Genomic DNA, 26357 nt, shown 5'->3' on the forward strand with positions numbered 1-26357 from the left:
CCTGTTCTGTTGCCAGGAGAGTTTTCCTTCACCGTGGTGGTGGGACCAGTGCCAGCCACACCAAGGAGCCGAACCCCGGTGTCTGCTCCACTGTTCTCGTCTCCCCCTTTCCGTAAAGAGGCCTTTTTTTGCCTTATGCCATTTGGTTAGAGCAGCGGGGGATGCCGGAGACATGTGGCAATCCTGTGTGGCAATCCTGCTCCAGCAATAGATGCTGAGTGTTAATGAACAGTACGCTGCGTACTGAAGACTTGGATTTTTTTCCATTACAGTCACAGGGTGCATTTTCAAATTATACTTGAGTTTCTTACTGTGCAAGTATTTATTTCATTTCCAAGTAATACAGGGAAATTATACTCTTATTAAATTTGTTGGGACACATATTAATGAGCACAATTCTCATGGGGTTTTTTTGTTTGTTTGTTTAATTCCTTCAGAGTGTTTTACTTGTTACAAATGTGGCAGAAATAGAAATCCTGTGTCTGCTTAACTTTTTCTATCTAAAACCAATTCTAATTTGCAGGTCGACTGTCTATTCAGCGTCTAGTTTTGGTAGATATTGTGGCACCGGAACCGCATTTTCTGTCTTGTGAAAAGCAGCAAACTGATAGTAATACCAACTTTCCTTCATATTTACCATTCACAATATATGTGACCCTAGCACCGATCCAGCACCTGTTTGTTAAACCTACTGTTTTCGGAACCCTTCAAACCCTCTGACCCCACACTACCCAGTCCTTTTCTCCAAAATAAAACCATATGAAGCGATTTTTTTTTTTTTTTTTAAGGGGAAAAAAAGCTGCTGAGTTTCTAATGATAATGTATGTAAATCTTATGACAGTTTCTTTCCCATCACAGTTTTATAAAATAGGAAATGAGTTCTGTGTTGTTCTTGACAGATGAAAATGGATTTAGCTTCCACATTTTGCATATTTATTCACTAGTCGTGATATGCTGAAAAGAACGGGCCTGCCCGTTAATGGATGGGCTATAAAGAGTTGAATATTAAAGTTGCTAAATAAATGCTGATTTCCCCCATACACCTCCTTTCCCCTCTCCTTCACAGTGCATCTGACTCAATGTTGAGAGGGTGACAGATTTTGTTTTCATCCTGCTCGAGGTTCGAGATGAAATCCTCACATACTTGAAGCAAACGACTGAACCGCATTAGTCTCAGCAGAGCCGAGATTCCCAGCGAGCCCTCTCTGGTCTTGCTGTAGCCTCCCCTGTTTCCAAGCATCTGTTCTTCTTGATGCTGTTCAGGCCTTGCTACAGTTAGCTATGCTTTTTGAAGGCCTGTCATCCAGTACTGGCATATCTAATTTCAGGAGGAGGATCTTTATAGGTGCCAGATGTTCACAAAACTCGGGTATCGCCCCCCCATGCATCTGCCCAAGGAGATGTGTCTGGGGCAAAGCGAGGTGCCCGACCCCACGGAGAGTTGCAGCCGGCCTCAGAGGCCTCCATTCTACCAAAGGAGCGTTAAAGCCAAACACTGAATTGCAGGGAAAGATTGCACTGCTCTTGCCAATTCGTAACCCATCTCGTAGGTTCCCATAAAGACCTGCTTGCTTAACGGCTAACTTGCTTGTGCCGATGCTAGTTGTGTTGGGTGAAGAAACTAAAAGCAAAATAACAAAATAACAGCGCAGATGTTTCATGACTTCTGTAAGCGACAGATTTCTGGGTCTAAAGTCACTATTTAACTTCCTAGAGCATTTTCAGGGATCGGAGCATGACCGCTTCTGTTGTTGTAGCACGTGTCTTCAGGCGGTTTGCTAACACGGTTGTTCACCTGTGACTGTAACTTGCAGCCCAGTCCATCGAGCAGCGGCTGATGAAGATCGATCACACAGCCATCCACCCGCACTTACTTGATATGAAGATCGGCCAAGGGAAGTACGAACAAGGATTTTTCCCGAAGTTGCAATCGGACGTCTTGGCAACGGGACCTACCAATAACAAGTAAGGACAGGTTTTATTTTCTGGATTTGAAAGCAGGTTTCTCATATAAAAGATTCACATCATTGGACAGTAGTCCTAATTTTGGACGGCTTCCGGCTAGTTTCATGAACCCTAGCAACTCTTTCCACTTCTGGTTTGTTCGGGCTGTGATTTTGAAGTTACAGCCATAGTTTGGGTTATGTTAAAAAATGTTAGCTCTGGTTTTGGGAAGATTCGTCAGTACTGTTTTCTGTTGAGTGGTAAGTACTGTGTCTTCTCATACATATTTTTAGTTTTATCGTTGTCGTAATAAATTTAAAATTCGTTTCCTCGCTGTTTTGCACTGAATAGGATAATTTGGAAGCCCAAGCCAAAATTCAGGTTCTGAAAGAAATGTTGGTATTGAAGCCTCCACATCATCATCATGCAGAATGAAATTAATGCCCACTCTGTTCCTGTCTCTTCTTTAGTTATTATTACATGCCCCAAAGATTTTCATAGCTCTCTTAGTTTCCACGTTGGAATAACCTGGAAGAATAACTTGGTGAGGGTAGAAAGTATGTGGTTCTGTACCTGGATTACTCTTCTCAGTCTGATAGGGTTCTGTAGTGTCATATGAAGGTAGGGGCGCCTATAGCTGTGGAATCAAGTATGTCATTGTATAGTTACTTTGCCTAGTATAAAATGAGAACCTGGAGCAACGAATACACTTTACATTTATACAGTTATAATGTAAAGTAAGTGTTGTAAGTTACCTTTTTTTTTTGTTCTTCCCTCAAAACCCAGGAAAGAGGGTTTTTTTCTCCCCCTTCAAAAATGGAAGATTTGTACATCAATGATTACTGCTTCATAAAATTATTAGCTCAGGCCCTTGCTTCCAGTTTCTGTGGTAGGTCAAAATGAGAGCAGAGATAAATCCGAGAGCTCCAAAACCTACAATTGTCCAAATGTTAAAGCTAGCTCTTGTTTTAGACAAGTGCATGCACACACACTGCTCTGAGCTCCTGTATGAGGTGCCCACTCAATTCTATTTATACACCTCTTGTGCACCCTAGTGCTAGCTAATCCCTTTTTAATAACCTACTAGGCATAAGACTTGCAAATGATAAAGATACCCTTAAGCATTAAATGTTTAAAGAATTGTAATTCTTTAAAAGAAATTAAAAAAAAAAAAAAAAAAAAAAAAGGAGGAATGCGTATTTCAAAGTTTCTTTGTTTGCAGTCTTCTTGCAAACCCAGACAAAAGTTTACGGGTAATGCTCCCTTGAGGAATTGAGGATTTCTCCATCTTGGGGGACGCCGTGTTTAGCAGTCTGCCTCTTATCCTTACAGTAGGTTTCAGTTTTAAAGTATCAGCAACAGTGTGAGCGTGCCCAGCCTGCTCAAAGTTGCTTGTATCTTCTGGCTCTATTGCAGAATCTTAGTAATCTATGAATAAGCATCAAGTTAAAAATAGTTTTCCTTATGCCTTTTGAGATGCTTCTGTTAGATTGGTACCTATTCTAAAATGTGACTTTAACTCCTTGAGTGATAATTTTGATTTAGATAGCTGGTTTTGGTCTTCAAATTGCAGCATGTTTCAGAATTTGTATGTACCAAAATCCCATTACTTACTGCAAAGCGATGTCAAAGTGACAAACGCTTGGAATTCCTCCAGCTGTATATTGTCAAAAAGGTTTGTAATCGGAAAATCTCAAGACCATCTGTTTCTATCTTTCTGCTTCCTGGCTTTTTATGTGAGCAGCTGAGAGGACTCTCTCTCTCTCTCTCATTTAAGACATGTAATTCTGCTGAATTTACACCCACGTATAAAAAAAGATAGCCTTTTCATGCTCTCTGCAAATACATCCTAATTCTTTTGACCACAAAATCAATTGAAGTATAGCCTTCCATTGATTTGAATTTCCCAGTCTATGCTTCTTGGGGGTGTGTTATACTTGCATACGGGACTGGGCCTTTGCATGTGGGGATGGGGGAAGAGAACATTTCAGCTACATTCCCAGGCACTTCACATGTAGCTATTGCGTGTGGTCATAAAGTTAATGCAAAGGATATCGCTATGTAGATCAGAATTATTTTTGCAGACTTCGGTTCTGCGTAGCAAATTTTGTCCTGAATGTCGTAAGGAAGTGTATTTGCAGGGGGAAAAAAAAATCGTTCCCATGTTACAGTCAATTGTTGTTGGACAGTAGCAAATAAACCAATTCAAAGCTGTTTTAATGAAAATCTGTCCTCACTGGTCAGCAATCAGATTTTTATTGCTTCCCTTTCTGATAAAGTTTCTGATAAACTAACAAATATATAACTACAGCTCAATGTTATCTAGCTATTCCCTTCCTGTAGGGAAGGGCTGTTACACGTATAATATATCTAAATCAGAAATACAATGCAAAGACCAAGCACTTTTAGTTTGTTTAGTCCTTGATCCTGTATGTGATCCCAGAAAACCACGTTGCCTAAACAGGCAGAAATTGTGTTTGGAAGAGGTGGTGTCTGGCTCTTGTTTGCTGGGCACGGAGAGCAGGGCCTTGGGGACAGAGGAGGGGTTGACAGTCATAGTGGATCACTTCCACCTAAACGCAGATGGAAGCAAGTGTTGATCACATTACCATGTGCAAGTGTTAAAACACCGAAGTCTGTCACAGAAGCAAAGTCTAGTAATGTTTCATCTGTCAGCCCGCAGCCGTGCTCGGCAGCGTGCCTTGCCCCACTTCTGTCACTCTGCTGCCTCCTCCCGCCTCCCCTCAAGATGTCCTCTAAAAGACTGGACAAGGGGGTGAACCTGTGCTCCTCTGGCCCCAGCCAGCGTCATGCTGCTTGCTGCTTTCTCTCGTCTGCTTGGTCATTTGTGGGCTGGGAGAGCCTCCTTTTACATTTGCCCTATTCTGGCCAGACTGCAGGTGCGTGCTTGGTGTCATTAGGGCTTGTCTTTACCTCTTCCCTTGTGGTGGTAAGGAAACATTGACTTCTTCAGCTAAGCAAGAACTTCACTGAAAATAACTCCAAACTGCACTTTACTGAAAAGAAATGAAAAGTTTAAAAACAAACAAATGAAAAAACAAACAACAAAAAGTCCAAACAAACAAAAAAGCCCCGCTCCAGCCCCCCACCTCCATAAAACTGGAGAATAGGCTCCCATGTATACAGTTCCCCTAATCATCTTTTTGACCAACGCCGCCAGAACATGGAAAGACATTAACTGCAGAGTATGCAGACCTAAACTTAAGCAAAAGATGATAACTATTGTATCCAAATATTTCTAGAAATTAAAAGAAACATTATTTTTCTGTAAAGAAAAGAGCAATTCATCCTAGCTAACAGCAATTCAAACCAAAACAAAACAAAACAAAAACCCCACCCACTTCTGTCCTCTTTCCCATCAGGCAGCAATGTCCCACTTGAGGGACTCCCTCTGCGCTCATCGCCTTCGATACATCCCCCACATCATGGGAAAACCTTCTGCATCTACAGACAGCAGCTGCAGCTTCCTCTGGGTACAAAAGTGGCCTGTCCACGCTGCTCTAACCTTGTAAAGCAGTGGCTTCTGCAGAAGTCTTCCTAGAAAGCGTCCCAGGAGAAAACAGGCTGCAGGTCCCTTAGGCAGTTTGTCTATTTATCTGGAAATGAGGAGCGGTTTCCGGAGTCTTCCTTTTCTTTTTCAAACCCCAGCACCACATTGTGGTTTCTACATGTTCCCCTCTTCCTTCCCCGCGTGCGTTTTCTGCCAGGCTTTTAAAATTGTAGCTGGGACTCCACTGGCTGATTCATTCGCAGTGATCCAGGAAAGGAATTTGAATGACAAAAAGCCAAGCTACATAAACACTTCATGGTTTTTGATTAGCTAATTGTTAAATTAGGGTGAATATGCTTACAGTGCAAAATTAAAACAATGAAACAAGCTGTGTTTTCAGTCTAATTGGTTACCTTGTAACTTAATTTGTACTAAGAAGCTTGATAAATGAGATTAAATATTGCAGAGGAAAACACTGATTGCACACCAAGCATGGGAATATATTTGCATTCTGGCAATTTGTAGTGAATGCCTGCAAAGAACAACGGAACTGACTTTTTTTTTTTCTTGATTTCTTTTGGTTTTCAAAGGAAGGTTTTGCTTTGTTACACATTTACAAAATGGCTTAAATTATCTTTCTTGCCTTTTTCTTTGTTTAGCCCTGTTTTTCCCCACCTTCTTTATCTGCACCCCGCTTTCCTCCTTGCTTCCTCCCCTGACCAGCCTGTTTCCTCTTTCCTGCCCTGGCCAATTCTCCCTCCTGAGCCCTCTCGCTTGTATCCCGGCTTCCTGTGAGCTTCGTGCTTTTGCCTGTCCTCTGTGTCCTGCCTGACCTGCAGCGATCCTCAAAGGAGGGTGCAGTCCAAGTCTTCAAGCAGAGATCCTGCTATACTCGGCCTCCTAACCTCAGGCTTTAGCTAAGTGATATGTTGTTCTTACCCATAAAGCAGATTTCAAAAGTATTTGTTTGCTTTCTCCAGGCATTTGTTCCTTTGCTGTGTTTTGCTGACCTCACCATTGTGTCAGTATTTATTTGTAAAAATCATGCATTAGGAGTCTACGAAATTGGTTCGTTTTTGTGCTCCAGTTTATGACACAACTTGTGTGGGCGCTGTCCTGTGGCCTCCATCGCTGACCCCCCCTTCAAGTTGTGACCTGCCCAGGGTTTATCTGCCTGGTGCTCTGGTTCTCCTCATTTTTAAATAGGACTACTGTTCGCTTATTCACTAACATTAACATCGTTTAATATTTTTAAAGAAAATACGATATATATATATTGCAAAGTGGTTGCTGAATCTCTAGATGATGGTAAAATTCACTCTTGTTGTAATGAAATTTTTTTTTTTTAACGGGAAATGGTCTGTCTCTTGTACTGAGTGCTTCATATTATGTGTGCTTTTTCTACCTCCCTACATGTTGGGTACTGTTTTAAGGCTGGCTGTCTTTAATGAAGCTTTTTTTTTTCCTAAAAAAATCAAGCCAAGCAATTGCATTTTCAAGTAGTATAAAGTAGCATCTCTGCAGTGCATCTAAATCAGCAAGAGATGAGTCAGCAATGAGCCATCCACACAACACTGATGTTATTTAAACTTTGCAACTAGTAAAAGCTCACCTTTTAAGTATGAAAAATCTGAACAAGCGGTTACTATACATTAGGTAACCTAATATAGCAAACCACTGACAGGTGCAATGAAAATATTAACTATTTGTATTCGAATACATTCATTTTCAAGAATAAAGTGTGACTAAATTTGACAGTCTGTGCTTAAAAATGGTTCTTGAAATAGGAACTGTGTGCTATGGGGACTTGGAACCTGATGGGTGAGCCTCGTGTGTGCTGATCCTCTGCTCAACCGGTGCAAGGCAGTAAAAAGGGCAATGAACTTATTTCAGCTAATATATCATTTTAAAATAGCTATGCAGGATTAAAGTTCACAGGGAAAAATGTGTGTTGAATCCTTGCATCCTCTATTCTGTTTACTCTCCCCAGAAGAATGTTACTGTCTCAAGGAAGTTTGCAACTAAATACCACTTAGGGCAGTGGTTCGTCAGGGCTTCAGGGGTGACGCTGGCAAATTGCTACCGCTGTTCCTTGCAGAGGATGGCGGTTGTGGGTACCACCCTTTTAAATCACTTCTTTTCATATAATCTGACGAGACAGCCTGTCAGTGCAAGACCACTCTCTGCAAGGCATTTTGCTCATTTTTGTCCACCCGATCAGCAGTTTGAAAGCTTTCCCGTTCAGCCCAACAGCAGAGATGGAAAAGGTGCATTAGTCTCTATTTGAGCCTTCATCCTCCTTACCGTGGAGCAGTGTGTGCAGAGCAGATTCACGGTGCAGAACCCCTCCCCTGTCAGCCCATCCATGATCATCACGGTGCAGAACCCCTCCCCTGTCAGCCCATCCATGATCAGGTGGAGCTTGGTTTCACCTTCCTTTCAATTTGTTGGGTCCGACGTGTATTTGACTTGGAATCTCTGTGCAGTCGCACACAAACTACTTCTGAACCCAAGCAGATTACACGTGCAGTCTGTGTGTATTTAATGTGTGCATGCTTCATACATGCTTTAGGGGGATTTGGCGGAGGGTATAGTACAGCTGTGTGCTGATTTGTGCATACAGAAACGCAGTCAGATAACTCCTCTGATGGAAGTGTATAGGTAAAAAGGTTATTGTCATGATTAGCAGACCTAAATAGCAGTCTGCCTCAGGAGATGGTCTATATGAGATTTAGGTTCTGTCCTATAGACAAGTGCATTTTTCTCCTTCCTTCATTCTTTGTTATCACTGTAAATAGATTGTAAATTACGACAGTGATTTTCATGGTGATGGCAGTATTGGTTAAATCAGCCTGTGAATTAAGTTGTCTTGCATTCTTGTTGTCTAGCAGCAGTACTGCAGTATATATCCTGCCCATTACACCCATGTCTGGTTTGGGTAGACATCATTTCTTCATTTCTCTATGGAGCTTTAAAAAGACGGGCGGGGGGGAGGTAGGGGGAGAGAGGGAAATGTACATATGATTGCAGTACCGTATGGCCAGTCCCTGGTGTGAGGCTGCTGTTTTGCTAGATTGGCTTCTGACATCAAAGATAGCTTTGATGATGTCTTACCATTTTTATTACAGAAATTAAGCATCACATGTTAAGTGTCATCTTTTCTAAGTGTCACCTTTACATTTCCTTCAACCTCTGCAAACCTATTCCTATGCTTGTTGGATCTAATTTGATATTAAACAATACTGACTTCACTGTTTTCATGTTAAAAGGATCTTAGTTGGAGGTGTCTTCATTTCATTTCTTTATATTGAACAGAGCACAGTCTTCCCTGGTCCCTCCTCTGAAATGTCACCGCTTTTTTGCAGCCCCTGGAGGTGAAGAGCGTTCATTTTTGGACGTGGGAGTTAGATATGGGCAGACTACCAAAACGAGCCTTTTCTCCCTTCTCCACATAAGCAGCTTGTCCCTGGGCTCTCCGCAATCCAGTGCCCGAGCTGCGTCTGCTTCATCCCCAGAGACTTGGTGCTTGTAGAAGTGCCTCCACTGTGAGGAATAAATGAAGTATGCCAGTAGTCCATGCTCATGGCTCTACAGGCAAAAATAAAGGGGAGAGGGCATTTTTGGGGTCAGGGAGTACTCGGGCAACACCTAGGCTGGGCGGCAGCGCTGTGTGTGCTCCCAGGCGGCTCGGGGCTCGTCCTCCCAAGGCAGGGACCAGCCAGAAGGGCTTCGTCTCCTCTGGCATGCGTTCCACAGGGACAGGGGCAGTAGTGGTTTAGCTGAAAAGCCCACGAGTAAGGGCTGGAAACAAGCAGGCGTTTGCCCTTGTGAGCACAGCTTTCCTCGCTGCTTCAGCAGCACCAGGGCTGAGGTGTGAATAAGGCAGCAGCTGATGGCAGGCCAGGAGAGACACCCGCATGGGATTTCGGCAACCCGAGGGGAGGTGGTGTGGCCACTGGGGAGGACTTTTACCCCCCCCCCCCCTTAGAATCACTTTGAGTGACCAAAGGGAGAGGAGCAGTAATTTAAAATGCAATCTCTGCTGATGAGGCAGCGGGGGGAATGGTTATTGTAATACTGAAGCATTATTTTGGGAAAATTCTATGTGGCCCAGTAAAGAAAAGGCTTTAAAAGATTCAGCTGCTTAATCCTGCTTATCTGCTGTTAGATCCTCACAAAATCTCCTGGAGAGATTCAGAGCAGCATCTGAAGGCACAGACCTCACCCAGCACCCCGGCAGCTCCCTCTTCCCTAGCTTAGAGACTGGGCAGGAGGGATCGTGCAGCTCGCTGCTTTTGTAATTGCTCCAGCTAATGAGCAGCAGTCTTTTTTTCATAAATGGCCAATGGTCTTTACATTTGCATGCTGAAAATGTTCAAATAGTTCTGATTAATAATCTGGAGAATAATCTGTGCCTTCTCCCAGATGGAGTACAGGGCTGGAATTAACTGAAAATGCTTTAACGATGGTGTATTACTTGTAATTATTCTGTGGCTTTTATTCTATTTTCACCTTCAATGAGCCATGTTCCCTCAAAGGACACTTATAGCAATTCTTAAATCTTCCAGTGACTGCAGAAATGCAGGTGGAAAGAGATCAAAGCTTTGTCTAGAATTCAGAAAATATCATATAAATTGGAGCAGAAAAATATGATATGGATAATAGTTGATCTATAACTTAACTTTCCAGTGTATTATTGGCATTCGATCGTGTGAAATCTAAGTGTGGTACTAACTTGCAATAAATGGAAGGTCTCCAGAGCCAGGTAGCGAAAGTCACTTTTACGTCTGCTATCCTCTGTTCAAGGGGGTGTTTTTTCTGCTGCATTTCTATTTGTTGAGATTATTAAAATGTAGGGTTTTATTTCCCCCCTCTCAGTCATCTAATGAGGCATTGGGTGTTGCTCCTGAAAAAAAAAAAAAGGTGACATTAAACTCACGGGCTGTATATTTTTAAGACTTCTGAGGAGGTGCAAAGACACTTATGTCAGTTATGTATTCCTCTGAGAAGGTTCCACTGTTTTCTGTGCAGACACCTATTGGGCTGTTTTGTTTATTTACTAGAGACCTGAGGCTACATTGCTTTAAAAATAAATTTCTTGTCATACAGGATGGTGAGGTGCTGAACCGTAATTACATGCAGTCCCAGATGTTTATTTCTTCCTTTGCACTTGTTTTCTTGACATTATTTGGAAGGTAGGAAGGGACTTTGATTCTGACCATAAAAACTGTAGTTCCTGCGACTCCTTTTTTCGTCCTTTTTACCTGTGCATTTAGCCAAAATTTGATCTTTGGTCACCTCACTGGAGGAATTGGTGGAGATAGTTAGGTATATGTATGCAAAGTCTTTCCCTCTGGAAACAGGAGGGTTTGGTTACCAGGGGTCACATCCCTTCACTTCTCTTGGGTCAGGTTCCCCTCCCTGCACATCCCTGATGGCTTGCTGGACATGTCAGGACCCAAGTCCATCTCTGTGCAAGGGTTTCCTCCTCCAGGCATGCATATGCCTACGTGTCACCAGCTGAAACTCCTTGCCCAAATAGCTCAGATCCCATTTGTATATGCTCCTGTTTGGGGTGCACACAGAAATAGATGGGTTTGGGATCTGGAGACTGCTGGCCTCGCCAATACCACCGGCGTGGAGGGGCTCACCAAACACACGTTTCCGTCTTTGATGTGGGCATCTCTAGGTTTCCTTCTGTATAGATCTATCAAAGGCAGAGAACCCAAATCCCCAGGGGCTTTGCCTGTTGATCATAGCTCCTGTAGAAAAAGCCATCTCACAGCAGTCGTTCTGGCGTGGTGCCCAGCGTGAGCACTTCAGTCTGGAGTAGAGGGGCCAGGATGGAGACAGGTTTTGGAGGGTCCCTCTGACACAAGTACTGACGTTGGGGAGTGTGGGGTGTTGTTTTCTTGGTGTTTTGTGGTGGGTTTTTTTCTTTTTCTTTCTCTTTCTTTTTTTTCTTCCCGATTTAGGTTATCCCTTCAAATTCTGCCAGGCAGTTTCCTCCCATAGGTAGAGCGTTATTCATACATCCCTCCAGGCACCAGAGCTGGAGCGCTGCCTTGGGCAGGCTTTGTGTTCTGCTTTGCCTTGGTTTTGTTCTTTAACTTCTGAGAGAGGGGCAGAACAGATGACTTCGTGAAGCGACTGAAAGGCTGTACACTTAAAGGCTTTTTTTTTTTAACTGTATTTGAAAGATATTTTTAATTTTAATAAACACAACCACAGTAATTAAGTAATATCATTCTGAAGATTTAGCCTTAATGTGCATTAACATACTTGTTTTTAATGCTTGATAGGTTGCTTTATACGGTGTTATTTCAGCTTTCTTTTATAAATAATGTATTAACTTATTTATTCTCTGCACCAGTTGAGCATTTTTGTTTTCAAGGATTTGGCAGAAGGCTATGGTACTATTAGAAACCCTACAATCAGACTAGAAATTCCTCAGGGCAGAGTTATCTTGTTTTGTGTTTTGTTGTAATATCTGGCATAAAAGGAGGTTGGACACTTGAGAGCTTTAAGGTTGCTCAGTTTCAAACCTGGTTACCAAGTGGCTGCTTTCAGGCAACAGCTTCAGATGAGGAAAAAATTCAGCTGGACATATATGAACATGTAGCAAAAAATACAGGCTTTTTGTGGTATTTAAAAACCCGATGCAAAAAAAGAGATGGTGAAGATGATAGCAACATGATTAATCCCAGGAAGTCAATATTGTTTATAACCTTTAAACACAGGTGCACCCAATATCACAGTAGTTACTATCGCAATGACGAGGTTCTCTGAAATAATTCCTGGAAGTACCACAGAAAGTGGAGAAAGGAGAAGTACCACCTCTCACAAAAGAGGAAAATTTTAGAAGTTGTTACTTAAAATACATCATAGTATTTTGTTTGTTCCTACAGACACTATTTTTACCAAACTTCAGCAAATGCAGCAAACAACGGTGTTGTTGGGTAACCAAGTACAACGATTTTCCTGGTGGTGGCATCAATGATCTGCATTTTGGGTAACACAGAAGCTCTCACTGGAGACCCTGGCAGGCAGCGGGCACGTTTCCATCAGGGCTTTCATCCCTTGGGTGCGCGCTGGCCTGTCACCCGCCGGGCGGTTTCCCACGGGGAGGTCAGGCGCCAGCTTGCACCTGCGTCTATTGCAACGTCCAAGTTTGCACTTTCGCTTCTCCCGCTGCAGACCTGTCGGATGTCCTCTGGCTCCCGACCCAGGCTTTCCCTCCCAGTATTTTCCACTCACGTGTATCTTCCCTCTCTCTGACTTGCCAGCCGCTGGGCCAGTCGCAGCACGACCGCGCAGCGGAGGAAAGACCGCCTACGGCAGCACTCGGAGCACATCGGGCTGGACAACGACTTGAGGGAGGTAAGTGGCATTATCTGCGGGCGGCATGAGCTTGTGATCCAGGAGATGCAATTTAGACAAACGATGCATTGTGACTTCGGGCAGTTTTGTTGCTACTGTAAGGTTTGTGTGGGTCTTTGCAGCCATTTCATTTAGACGCTGCTTGTCACAGATGCCTGTATGTGTCGTACAACTTTAAAGCACACAACAGAAATAAAATGCTTTTATTATTTTGGAATAAGATAGCCCCTTTGTCATCAGGAAAACGGCTTATTTGCTGATATAGACCCCAGTCATGTAACCGCACGCAGAGAGCAGAGCCCTGGTGCCTGCCTGGGTGCAGCTGCCGAGCTCTGGCCAGGGTGAAGGTCTCTGCAAAAGTCAAGTCCCTGAATAAATGTCAGCACTGTAGAGGCGAATGAGGCAGGACTTTTTTCTTTTTTAAAGAAATTTTTTTCTCTCTCTCACGTCGATTCCTGACATGAGTAAGCCTATTTGAAAGGTTAAGACTTTGGGGCCTTTTTATGCCTAAAGTTTGGAAACTCCCATGCATCTTGTAAATGTCAGTCACATACATGCATTTCTTTCCCATCTCTTCAGTTTCTTGTCCTCCATTAAATATTTTCTGCCATATTTTTCCATTTATGTCCATGTGCTTCTTTTGTATGTCACTGGCAAAAATAAAACATTCACGCTGTTTTGTGGTAAATCTTGCTGAATAATGTTGGCCGGTGTTGGCATTTGCACTCCGAAAGAACCCGGACGGATGAGTGGACTCTTAAACCGCAGCTTCGAACGGTATTTCATGGAAACACAGCAAAACAGCACTTGTACGTGTTTGTTGCTATTTTTGCTAACGTGGCTTTGCAAGTATATTTTAAAAGTTGCCTAGTGTGTATATCTCAGCAGAGCCTTTTCAGTACTTTGTCATGTGTTTACTTTCTTCTTTTTTTGGCTGTGGATCATATGCATGCTTCTTTTGCTTTGTCTCCTCTTTCTTTCTGGCTATTCTGCCATTGGGGCATCTGCCTCCTCTTAGCCATCGGAGGAGCTTTTGCTTCGTCAGAACTCAATGGCCTTCTGGGAGTGGGATCAGGGACCACCCCCTCCTGCACGGCCTCCTAAAAAATCCTTCTCTGAATGCTGCCTGGTATGTTTTAGTTTTTCTTGTTGAAAGCTGCTTTTGAGATGTTGTTAGCGTGAGGAACCGCTGTCTTCGCTGCCTCTCAAACCTCTCCCTTTCTCGTAGAGTATGAGCACGTCCCCGTAGCACTTGGAAGTGTGGTTATAATCGGAAAAGTAGCTGGAAATCAGCTCTAGGCTTCCATGCCAGCTCCCTGGCAAATGTGACGGCTCCAAGGCTGAAAGATGAGAATTTTGTTTTGCTTCGGTTTTTCCCATGTTGCTTGCGTGGCAGTTCAGCTTAGGGTGTCAAATCCAAAAAGCATTTCTTTCTGACTGCTGGATCGTTGCATCCCAGTGTGGAAGAGGGTGGTGGTGTGTGGATGCTGATGAACAGGCAAAGGGCAATCAGTTGGATGTTTCATCCCACCTTTATTCTTCTCTTGAACTTACAAGAGTTAATAATTTTTTATTTTTTATTTTAGTGTAATAACAAGACATACAATGAATAAAGTAAGGTTATCCATGTTTTGTACTCTTCAGACTATAACCGCACTTTGCATTTTATTTATCCCTTTACATTTAAAAAGAAATATTAGATTCCCTAATTATATACTCCCTGTATTACTTTTTCACTGTTTTCATTGCTAATTTTTGCACTGAGTTAGATGGAAGTCACTTGTGAGATTGCTTGCTGAACAACACGCTTTCATCATCTGTGACTTTTTTTTTTTTTATTCCTACATGTAGTTTTTCAACTATTTTTAAGTCTTTACAGTATTGGTGAAACTGTAATTATTTAGCTGAGCACTTTTGTTGAACACAGCTTTCCATGGCAGAACCCGACGTTCTTGTCTGACTTGTGGGACTGATGTTAAGTGGTTCACATCTGAATTTTGTACTGAAAAAATCCAAATGTGTCAGAAAAACTGTACTCCCCCATTAAAAAAAAAAAAAAAAAAAAGGGCGAGCAATTTCAATTAACTTCAATGTGTTTGGATTTTGCTTTTGCTAAATAAATTATTTTCTCCCCAGATAGAAAGGTCTGAGAATGCAGCAGCCGTAGTGTCCCCTCAGTTCCCCAGAAAACCCAGCCAGCAGCAGTGCTAAGTCACTGGAGGAGCGTGATCTGCTCCTCTCGGGGGAAGAGCAGCCGTTGTCACATACCGTCCACCAAAGAGGCAGCATTAACTGGATAAAAACACACTATGGAAATGGAGCATTCCCACACCAGGCTATGAGTGCTGTGCTTCAAGACTGTTTTGTTTGGCAACATTCTATTATTTTACTCTTTTTAACAAAAACCTTATGAATAATGCTTGAGCAACTTTTTGATAGGCTTCATATTTGCACACCTAAATGTGTCCAACTTCTTAGCTTTGCTCAGCATGCAGCCCTCTCACTGATGTTGGGGGCAGGTGACACTTTGATTGGTTGGGCGTTTTTTGCTTAACAAAAAACCCCAAACAATAAAAGAAGCCTTGAACAGTAAGGCAATGCAGCAGGAAGGTTTAAAAGTCTTTTGCTATAGCTTGGATCCTTTTCTTAAAGAGCATGCCAATTTTTGTCCATACTTCTCAATTACAACCCCACAGTAAAAACAGGATTGATCCTAAATGTCAGTTTTGTTTAAAACGAGCTTCACTTGTAATTAAGAAGTTAATTGAGAATAAAATCAAGTCTGATTTTTTTCCCCACATAAACTATCCACATGAAAAGTAATGGATGAAATCTTTCTCCTTCACTTAAGTGTATTTCTGCTTCTTGTAATTTATTTTCAAAGGATTTTTTTCAATTCCTGTATAGTCTGGTCACAAATTGGACAAATGGGTTTGGGATTTTTTTTGTTTTTTGAAGTGAGAATCAAATAACAATGGAAAGAAACTTACTTGGTATTTTTACTTTCTTGCTGAATGAAGGTATCGCACTTTTATTCACATGCTGTGGCTAACTTCGTGCTAGTGGCTAACAGCACAGTTCACTAGCTAACGTTGACTGTTTTGGTTCCACACGGGAAAATATCTTGTTTTTTCTGTTGTCAAAAGGGAGCATTCCACTTCTCCAGCCCGACACCTAAGCATCAGACAAGTAATGATGTTGTTCCTAGATTAACACTAGCTCATTCCTTTTCACCAGCATTTGCTTGCCTAGGATTAGGATGAGGAGAATCCCTCTGACTTGTAATATCTAAAATTATTCTATTTATTTTTAGAAATACATGCAGGAGGCAAGGAGTTTAGGAAAAAATTTAAGGCAGCCCAAACTCTCAGACCTCTCTCCAGCTGTGATTGCGCAGACCAACTGGAAATTTGTGGAAGGGTTACTGAAGGAATGTCGCATGAAGGTAGGTCCTCCCCTTTCCCACCGCCTGCTCTCCCCTTGCTTACACTGAGCCTAAATAGCGTCTGTAGATGGTGTCCTGAAAGTCCTTCACAGCGGCAACGGCCTTGGTCTGTTGGTGTAGCAGGCTACTGCAGGGTGGATGTCCCTTTAGTGTTACATTTTTCAACTGCTAGAAAAGAAAGAAACGTATTATCGCTCTTCTGTTTATGCAGTCAAAGTTGGTGAAACGACTAAAAAGGACGGGAAGGAGAATCAGCATGATCAGACATCTTAGGGAGGATTTTCTTTAATTGTTTATATGTAAATGTAGCCTAAACATAACGGGCTCGAGACCCACGGTCAAAAAAGGAAGCGTTCAGCATGTGCAACTGTTGTGCATGTTTATGCAGAACAAATGAAGTATAGCAGTTTCTAATATTAAAGAAGCTTTTATAGCCATGGAAGTATAATTTCTTTGTGTCTTTGTGTCGGTTGCAGTTGGTGGTATACTCTATTACCTGAGTTTTAAACTTCAATAGCTGTAACAAGAAGAAAAACAGATACTGAGTAAGACCGAAAATGTATCTAGGTCTGTACTCTGTTTTTGATACCGGTTGGTAATAGATCAACGGTGTAGGAATAGGACAATAGATAAAGCATATAGAAATAGGACAGTATGGAGTAATCATGCAAACTTTTTTTTTAATTATTCTTTTTAATTTACAATCTCTATAAAGAGATTTGAAGTTTCTCTGGTCAGGCTATTAGCGATGGTCTCTAGATTAAGCATGTTTAAGTAAACTCAGCTATAAATTCTGTCCCTTGTTGGATAACATTCTTAGAAACCTTTGGGGATGATTTTTTTTTTTTAAGACTAAACGCATGTTGGTAGAGAAGATGGGCCATGAAGCAGTCGAACTGGGACATGGAGAAGCCAACATAACGGGTCTGGAGGAAAATACATTGATTGCTAGTCTCTGTGATCTGCTAGAAAGAATCTGGAGCCATGGTCTGCAGGTCAAGCAGGTTGGTAACTGGAAACTCGGGACTTTGTGCGTACAGTACTCTAGCAAATACTGAATGCCATCTCTACCCTTTAAGTGGCTACTCAGTGGTACCATTCCAACGTTAAGTGGGAGGTATCTTTGGGATCAGAGTCCCTGGTTCATATCTTCTGAGGTCTTGGGGGTTTTTTGTGGGGTTTGTTTGCTTGTTGGGTTTGTTTTGGGAGGTATCTCTGGAAATTGCAATGATGTTGTCAAATAGGTGTTTGGTTTCTTCTCTTTCGACCTTCAAAACAGAAACCCAGGGAGAGGACAAAGAAACAAGGTGGGTGGTGTGACTGCTAGGTCAGTGGGATGGTCCTCTCCTCTTCCTGAGGTCTCATGGCCCAAGGGAGAAGGATTGACTCTCACCACTGAGCTTTTGGCCCACTGAAATGCCATCCCATTATTTTGCCATGTTCGCTGGCCTCTTTTCTCTTGCTTCATTTATTTAAAGCTGCATACTCCATATTCAATTTTCAGGGGAAATCTGCTTTGTGGTCCCATTTACTTCAGTACCAGGAGAGAGAAGAGAAGCAGGAGCATAGTGCAGAGTCCCCAGGTGAGTACTCGGCAGTTGACTCCATGAAGGGTCCATCACAGCGAAGGAACTCGGGCCTGGGAGGAACAGTGTAACTACACGAAACCCATGCAGGATTTTCGGTGTATTTGCTTGCTAATGTCACACTTACATTTTGAGACTTTTCATAATCATTATGAAGATGCCTTGATGTCTGGACAAAATAGATTGACATTGTTGGAGGCAAATGAACATACTTATTATCCCTGTCTAGAAAATCACTCGATGTCTGTTCGCTACCTTCATTCCCTTTTAATCAGCATTGAGTGAGGTGTGAGAAGCAGTGCTTCCGCAAGAGATGATTTCTGAAGTAGCTGAAGGTGTGGAGCTGTGGCTAAGACAGCTGACATTTTTCTTTCAGTGAGCATAATCTGTCCCTCAAATCCCAATGTGAATAACTTCATCTTCAAGAAATATTTATACTGGTGGACCGTACAATTCAGAAGTTGTGTAATTAATCTCTATCCATCAGTCCAGGTACTCAGTTTATGCTTTGATTTGGCCCTTTACAATCACTAAATTACTTCTGTGTTATGAGAGATTTTCTAATGACCTTGAGATCTACCTGCCCACAGGCTGCTGCTGGGTATCGTAGTAAAAGTCTCTGAACTTTAGTGGGTCATCTTCCAAGGACTCTGCAATCCTCCAAATCCTGCAGATGGGAACTTGTATGATCAGTCCTCAATGACACAATCTATGGACAAACTAGTCTCGCTCACGAAAAGATTTTTTAATAAGCTTCAATGAGTAATGCACTAGGCAACCTGGCTGGCAGGCACAAATTCCTGAGAGCAAAATATGTTACCACAAAGCAGTTTGATCAGAGTAGCAGAGCACAGAAATGCGTGGCATTCTTAGCATCTAATATGCTACTGTAGCTTAGTTTTATCATGTCCTTCTCAGTTGTGAGGTTTCCATAAAAACAAATTTCTAGTAAAACTCATCGCCGTACAGATTTATGTTAATGTATTTCACATACGAAAAAGGAAGCTACATCTCCAAGTTCAGTGCTGGATTAAGGAAGGAATAGATAATGTATTAAGCAATTTTCATTTTGTCTGCTTCTGCATTTCCAGGGTAGAGTTAACGATAGTGCACAGAAACATTGCAGTTACCAACCACTTAAGATTGTTTTCAGCTGTATGTAAAACAAATGCATTGCAGACCATTACTGTAATTTTGTATTAACTTCATATATTTTCTCCACTGTAGTTGCTGTTGGAACAGAAAGACGAAAGTCCGATACAGGAATTACTCTGCCTACTTTGAGGGTTTCCCTGATACAAGATATGAGGTACACAATTTGTTTCCTAAAGCATTAATTGTGGGTTTAATTGTGTAGCATAAGGTAAAGATCTTCACTGGCTTTGGGTTTACAAAGGCTAAGGAGAATTAAACCTTCTCCTTAGCCTGCATTCAAATCTACAAAGTGTTGTCTTTTTGTTTTACAAAACTTTCTTGCATGTTTACTTGATTCATTTTAGCTAAAAGACAATGAAAAACAGACAAATTTTACTGGGGCTTTTGTTTTCCCAGGGGGGTTCTTCTAGCAATAAAGCCAACTTCTACAAATAACAGCAGATATTCTGAATTCCTTGGAACTTTGAGTTTGTTTCTTTCTGTTTGTTTTAAATTACTGACCAAGCAAGTACAGTTGATAGACAAAGCAAAGGGACAAAAAAAAAACCTGCTCGCAATGCCTGAGCAGTATTCTTTCTTTTCAATTAACATTTTATGGCAAATAGTAATAAATGCACAAATTTAGAAATGTAATCAAACCTGGTATTTGGGTGAGTTTAAAATTGGAATGTGAAGTAAGGGCAGGTGCTCTGTAGGAGACCACCGCCTGGCTCTGGAGAGCTTTTTAAGCAGTGTTGGTTGGGAAACGGAAGGATTAGAGAGTAGGAAGAGGTGGAGGCTGATGTGACAGCACCAGGCAGAAGTTCTTCAAGGCATCTCCTTGATCAAGCCACTGCCAGGTCAGGCCACTGTTTTGACACTTCATTTCCCATGGCTAAGGATTGCAGTGGGGTAAAAGTGCCATGAGAAGAGGGGAGGAGTAATGCACTAATGCTCATCTGTAGAGAGCTGCTAGCAATTGCTAGCAATTTAATGTGTGAGACAACACGAGTATTGTTTCTTGTAATACCATGCCCTTCCTCCACATAAAAATATGGCAAAAAATCTTATGGTAAAAATAAGATTAATTGTAGTTAGTTCACAAAAACATGATTACAGTGATGTGATTTTTACCATGTGTGTTATTACAGATATATTTTTCTGATGTGAGATCACTCAGATTAGTCAGACTTTCCTGAAAGCAAACGACTGCACTTCCCACCTGCAGTGTGCAACCTTTTTGTTTGATGCTATGTGTTTTGAGTCTTGTGCTCTGATTTCGAAGAATATGACATGCCACGTAAGGCTAAAACAACATGCAAAAGAGAGATGGAGAATATATACAGTGTAATTAGGAGTATAATGCCAAGAGGTCATTTTGAACGCGTGCCTGTCATTTTAGATCCCTCTCATGGGATGTGGCAGCTATTTACTTAATTCAGTCCTGTGAGGCTGACGGGCGTGTAGGGGGTCGGTCTGAGGAAAGGATGAAGGAGGATCTGGAGCGGAAAGCGTGCTGGGGGGGGGGGGTGGGTGTGCCGACAGAGGAGGCTGTGTGCGCTCACTGCTGCGCGCATGGGTTTCGTCTTCCGCGTACTACCACTTGAGTAATGAAAGCCCAGCACAGATCTGAGCTCTCTTGCTTGAATCACAAGAGTGTTTCCACTGCTTTTCAGAGAAAAAGTACAGAAGCAGAACACTACCTTTTGTAATATCTTGGGTATTCATGATTGTCCACAAACATGTCTGGTCTTAGAAAATGCTGGGCAGATGGTGAGTTGAATTTGTCATCCGTAATCTCGTGGCATACTTTCTCCTGCTTGGAAGAAATGCTGCTTAATATTTGTTTGCACACACAGAAATTTATGGTGAAATTAGAAGGATGGGTAATTGTTAAATTGCCAGGGCTGCAGTGCTGACTGAACTAATGGCTAGAGGATTAAGCATTGCCTTAAGCACGGCTTGTTTTTGATGGCTCATGCAAGGTTATGTAAACAACTTAAAAAGTGGGGCTGAATCACAGTCACGCTCTGAATGTGCGATGAGCCTGTGCTACAGGTAGCGTTGTATGTTCGCTGCCCCCTCACAAAGCTAGGCATCTTAGATGTGGTAAGGAAGATGCTCAAGATGTTTATTTTGGTTCTCTGCACGGAGAGTCTCTGCACAAGTGTGTTTGGGGGTATGCCCTTCAGCCTTGCCACCGGGCAAGGATCTGCAGCATCTCTCCCATCCCTCTTCCAGCTCCCCAGCAGACTCCTGCTGCAGCCTGCCTCCTGCATGGCCTCACCCCTCGGGCACATCGTTGCGCGTCCAGCCGGACTGGTCAGCGCCAAAGCAACTCCCCAAAACCTTTGGTCCAGCTGGGCTCAAGTTTCAGGTCCCCTCCCCTTCGGGCAAGCCCTTCCTTGCTACCAGCGCTTGCTTTCATGCCTGTGTCGTGTCTCCCCTCCTGCAGGGAGCTTGCAGCGGAGGATGCGAGCCCTGGGTGCTGGGCCCACGGCAGTGATGCTTAACCTGCTGCAGGCAAAAGAAGCTGGGTTAGCAAAGGCAGGATGAGCTACTATGGCTTGTTTCTGACTGCGCTGGGATCGGGAGCATTCACACCCATCCTCAGGGGCATGGCGATACTGAGCAGCTGTAACCTCTTCTTGTCAGCACAGCTATTTACAGAGGGTATGTCTCACCATACCCCAGGCTTACATTTGACAGGGAAAATAGATTTTTCTTTATTACTAATGGGATTAAAAGCAAGTCCCAACCTAGGGAGTTGCACTGAAATTGCTGTTCAGTACCCTGACAAGAAGAGTTTGCTGTGTGATGGTGAGCATACAGTGCTTACGCTTAGGTCACCGATAAAAATAGAGCTGTTCTGACTCTCACAACTGAGAGCGAAATAAATTTGAGTTCCTGAATGCTCTGTTCTGTTACACTCTGCTTTTGCTGACAACAAGACTGATTACTGAATCTTTTTAAAGTTTCTGGCAAGCTGCGTGGTTGCAGATCCTTATTTTTCCCAAATGCACAATTAACACCAATCTGGTCTGAACCAGAAACAGGTAATGAAGAGGTACAGAGCATGCATGGAATAAGGCTGAGTCCATCTGTACTTGAATCTTCTCACAGTAAAATAACATATTCTACTCAGTGTTTCATATTAGATGTAATTCAAGCCAGCACTGGGGGGAAGGGGAGGGAGGGAGATGATAGTCTGTGCTTTGATCTTCCCATCTCAAAAGACTTGAAATGTCTGAGGAGAGTGTCTCAACACCATGTAGTGGAGTGTAGTGCGCATCCTGTTTCTCAAGGACTCCGGATCACATGCCCAGCTGTCTGGGCTGGGAGGTCTAATGCTGGCTGTCACACTCTGAGCCAGGAAAGGGCTTTCCAATGCCAAGAGCCAGGCTCTCGGCAGTGATTTAGCTGGTAGGCATCGCTGCTGACAGAGGGAGGCTGCTGAGCTTGCATATAAAGGGCAAGGACTTGTATGTGAGTGTAATGTGCCCTCCTGGGTTTGTTTTACAGCTCACTGAGAGGTAGTACTTCTCGCCTAGTCCGTCAGAGAACTATCCATGTGTCACGTTAGGAAACAGGAGGAAAGTTTCTTTAAAAATAATTTTTTTTCCCCCTTTTTTTTTTTAAAGGGTTTTTGAGTAGCCTAGGTTTTGCCACTGGCAAGCTACCATTACTCCTATTGATTGTTTCTTCCTGATGGTGCTTCAGATATGTCCATACAGCACAGAGCTGCGTGATACAGACCCCTCATCTTGGATTGCAAAGGTAGACCTGTATTTTGTAGGTCAGCCTGGTGGAGAACAGTGCTGCTGAGCTATGTCTGGTATCCACTTCATTTGCGCAGAGTGAACAGGTATTTCTGGACAGTACTAAGTTGTACTTTGCAAATTTGCCCTTAAGAGCCTAGCCTTATTATGTTAGAAGCTCTATAAACAAGAGAGTATTTTTCTCAAATAATGCAGGGTTTAAATATAACGCAAAGCACGTGCTTGGGTATAACAGATGGGGGGAAAGCACGAGACAGCGAGACTATACTAGTTAACGTAAAAAGCATCAGACACAGCATGACTTTGTTGGATTTTCTTTGGAGTAAATATTGCCACATTCCCTAATGCTCATCAATGCATGGAGGGCCTTCAAGGAAGATGCACAGAGTTGGAAAGTAAATCGCAACAGAGATCAGTTCAGACTCAGCTGATGATACTTGGAGCCTGCCACGGAGGTCTGGAGGGCTGAACTGCCTGTGCACTTAACATGCAAGTGATGTGAAAATTAAGAAATTGCAGCCTTTTCTTTCCCTTGCTGGAAACTGTTACTCATTTTTCTTGCTGTTTATTTAATCAAGTGGGGGGTTTTTGGAAGCAGCTTTGCCCTGCCATGGTAGTTCTCTTCCTCTTCTAAAGCTCCCTGTGCTCTAAAATGAGGGTTTCTGACATTCTCCAAACTGAAATGTGGGAAGTTTAAAAAAAAGAAAAGCAAAACCATAGAAGAAAGCCCCTATGGGACAGTTCTGCTTTCCTACAGACCAAGCATGTGGAGGGCTGTTCAGATTATCACTTACACAAGGGCCTCTCATATCCCTGAAAATGTGATTCAGCTTGTGACTGCCTGTCTCTGTTTTTGCCCCAACAATCCCCTCTTTCTCAGATGTCCCATTGCTGCTGCCATCAAGAGGTTTGTTAGAGACTTCAGAGTAGATTGTGGTTTGGAGAAACTCTTAAGATGTGTATTTTCCTCTGCCCTCCCAGACATACCCGTTCGCGTCAGCAGCTTGAGGGAGCGACTGTGATATAACTGGGTCTCGCAAGCTGGCTGCTTTTTTTAAGCGTTAGCAGTGTCCATGAGGACATCTACCTCAGGCAGTGCAGGGATGAGCAGATCTACCCCTGCTCACCTTGGCCAAGCAAATGCCAGGACACAGAGCAGCTGATACAGGCTGTAGTGCGTCCGGGTTGCAGCCTGCCGTGCCCGGGAAGGGCTGCCCCATGTCCCCGGGACAGCCTGGGGCTGCCAGGGGTCTCAGTGCCACAGTGCAGGGCTCTGCTGGGGGTCTCTTTCTCTAGAAATGATGTCAGGAGACGTTTTCCAATTCAGCTGCTGCATCACACTGGATGTTGCCATTTGAAGCATGTAGGATTTTTACAATTCATCAATTATTTTTTTTTTTTTTCCTACCCGTTTCAGGCATGTTCAGAACATGAGTGAGATAAAGACTGATGTGGGGCGAGCCCGAGCCTGGATAAGGCTTTCTCTGGAGAAGAAGCTTTTGTCTCAGCACCTGAAGCAGCTGCTTTCCAACCAGGCACTTGCCAAGTAAGCTGGCTCTTTTTCTCAAAGCTTTGCTTGCATGTCTTCCTCACTGGTGTGTCAAGGTGCTGTGCAGGCTCAGGGCGCAGTGAGGTGCCCTGTTTGGGTACTGTGGTTTCCAGCTCGAAGTGATTGAAGGGCAGAGGGTAGCTGGGGGAGGAGGTACTGCCCGCCCAGCAGCCCAGGAGTCTGCTCATCTGCCTGGAAAAACAAATCACAGTTTTCAGGAAGGAGGCGTTAGGTTTTGATCAGATCAGTGCATCGATCCAAGCCACTTTGCGGCCCTGCAACCACTATTTCTTGTGCAAATGAAGCAGCAGGGGCAGGAATGCCCCTTTTCTCACAGCAGTCCTGCTTAACAGCCAAACGCAGGCCCCCATCCTGAGTGCCGATGGGCTGGGTTAGAGGCCAGCCCTCCCAGCCACTTAGCAGCTCCCCCAGCTTTGCCTCCTTTTGCAAGCACAGGCACTTAAGGATCTGCCTGTGAGATGTTCCCTGACTTCATTTTCTCAAAGCAATGCATTTAGGAAAACAAACCCCGAACCTTATGAAAACATCCTAGCTATTGCATGCAGTTCTTAGCAGAACTGGCTCTGTGATGTTACACGCGTGATTATGCCAGAAGCTACCAAATACTCGAATCTGCTAACGGGAAGAAAGAGGAGTAGCTGGAGACAGTCACCTCTTGGGTGATCAGCTGAAGGTGTGGTGGCAGACCTGTCTTTTCCTGAAGTTTCGTCTACATCTATCTACCTTAGCGGCTTTTTGGGAGTCTGTTGCCTTCAGACTGCAGGCAGTGTCTGTGCAGGCAAGGCAGGCAAGCTCTGTGCTTTCTCAGAGCAGGTCCAGGTTAACTCCTGGTGTGCCTTTGCACTGCTTTGGGCGACTAGTGATGTACACCAGGTTTGCCGAAATGAAAGAGTGGTGGGAGGACCCTGCTGCTGCTTGGTGCCTTCTGTGGTTTGGTGCCTTCTGGTTAGTTTTCTAAGGAAGATTAGGTTATTAGACAAGGGTATTACACAGTGGGAAGAGATGGGGAAGAAGAGGTTGCTGTATGCCGGTTCAGGTCTGCTATTGTGAGCAGTCTTAGTATATAGCTGTGCTTTGCAGCAAAACGAAAACTGATCCTTTAATGAGATGAACTCTGTAGCCTTGCTGTGGTAGCGTGGAGCTGAGAGTGGTCTGTAAAACACGTGTAGCATAGGGGGTAAATGCCTCTTATGGGTTTCTAGCAGCTTGCGTTAGCTGGGGAATCTCACTTTTCATACCTCCCATGAAGATCAACTCTTCATTTGGTGTTTTGAGATTCAAACACCTTTTAAGATACATGGTGCTTTTTCAACAAGAAAACAATGTGTTTGTTTCTACCAGGAAACTTTACAAGCGTTATGCTTTCCTGCGCTGTGAAGAAGAACGGGAACAGTTTCTGTATCACCTGCTCTCACTCAATGCTGTGGATTACTTCTGCTTCACAAGCGTCTTCACCACAATCAGTGAGTTGGGGAATCATTTTTTTTTTCCCCCCCTGAATAAAAATCAGTTGCTGTCATGATTTGTAAGAGACGATGTTGCTGTTGCTGGTGTCTGGGTAGCTGAGCCCTTATCTGTAAACCTTGGTGGTTGCTGCCGGGCTCACGGGTGCTGGGTGTTGCTCTGGGAGACCAGCTGGAGAGCCAAGGTTGCGGGGGAGTGCTCTGGAGAAGAGCATTGCACAAAGGAGAGTAATCAGCAGACAGTGCTGCTGTAGCACCTGCTTTTCCTCGCTGAGTTGTATAGTCTCTTTCATCTTCCCTCCTAGACACATCCTCTGCATCCTAACGCTTCTTTCTGGCCTTCACTAAGTGTGCATCCTAACAGCTCGCTCTCTGCAGACTGAGAAAGAGATGAAGTCTTGGAGGATGAAATACAAGGCACTTTGTGCTCTGCTGTATTTTTTAAATCTCTTTTTGTCTCTCCTTAATTGCCAGAAAGATTCCCTCTCCCTTCCTCTCTTGTAAGAAGGAGAGCAGAGATGGGATCAAAATCTGAAAATGAATCC

The 26357-nt window shown here is 43.3% G+C and overlaps 1 protein-coding gene across 3 annotated transcripts in view; it reads left to right on the forward strand.

Moving 5' to 3' along the window:
- The window catches only part of DENND5B (DENN domain containing 5B), a 118752-nt gene that overhangs the window by 79568 nt on the left and 12827 nt on the right, over positions 1-26357 (forward strand). For all 3 annotated transcript variants that reach the window (XM_076340660.1, XM_076340665.1, XM_076340674.1), the window contains 8 exons: positions 1815-1965; positions 12742-12835; positions 16149-16280; positions 17132-17284; positions 17785-17863; positions 19094-19175; positions 24197-24325; positions 25691-25812. In XM_076340660.1, coding sequence (XP_076196775.1) covers positions 1815-1965; positions 12742-12835; positions 16149-16280; positions 17132-17284; positions 17785-17863; positions 19094-19175; positions 24197-24325; positions 25691-25812 — 942 coding nt within the window. The remainder of the gene's footprint in view (positions 1-1814; positions 1966-12741; positions 12836-16148; positions 16281-17131; positions 17285-17784; positions 17864-19093; positions 19176-24196; positions 24326-25690; positions 25813-26357) is intronic.

The sequence above is a fragment of the Aptenodytes patagonicus genome, chromosome 1, assembly GCF_965638725.1.
Source record: "Aptenodytes patagonicus chromosome 1, bAptPat1.pri.cur, whole genome shotgun sequence".
In the NCBI taxonomy this organism is placed as follows: Eukaryota; Metazoa; Chordata; class Aves; order Sphenisciformes; family Spheniscidae; genus Aptenodytes; species Aptenodytes patagonicus.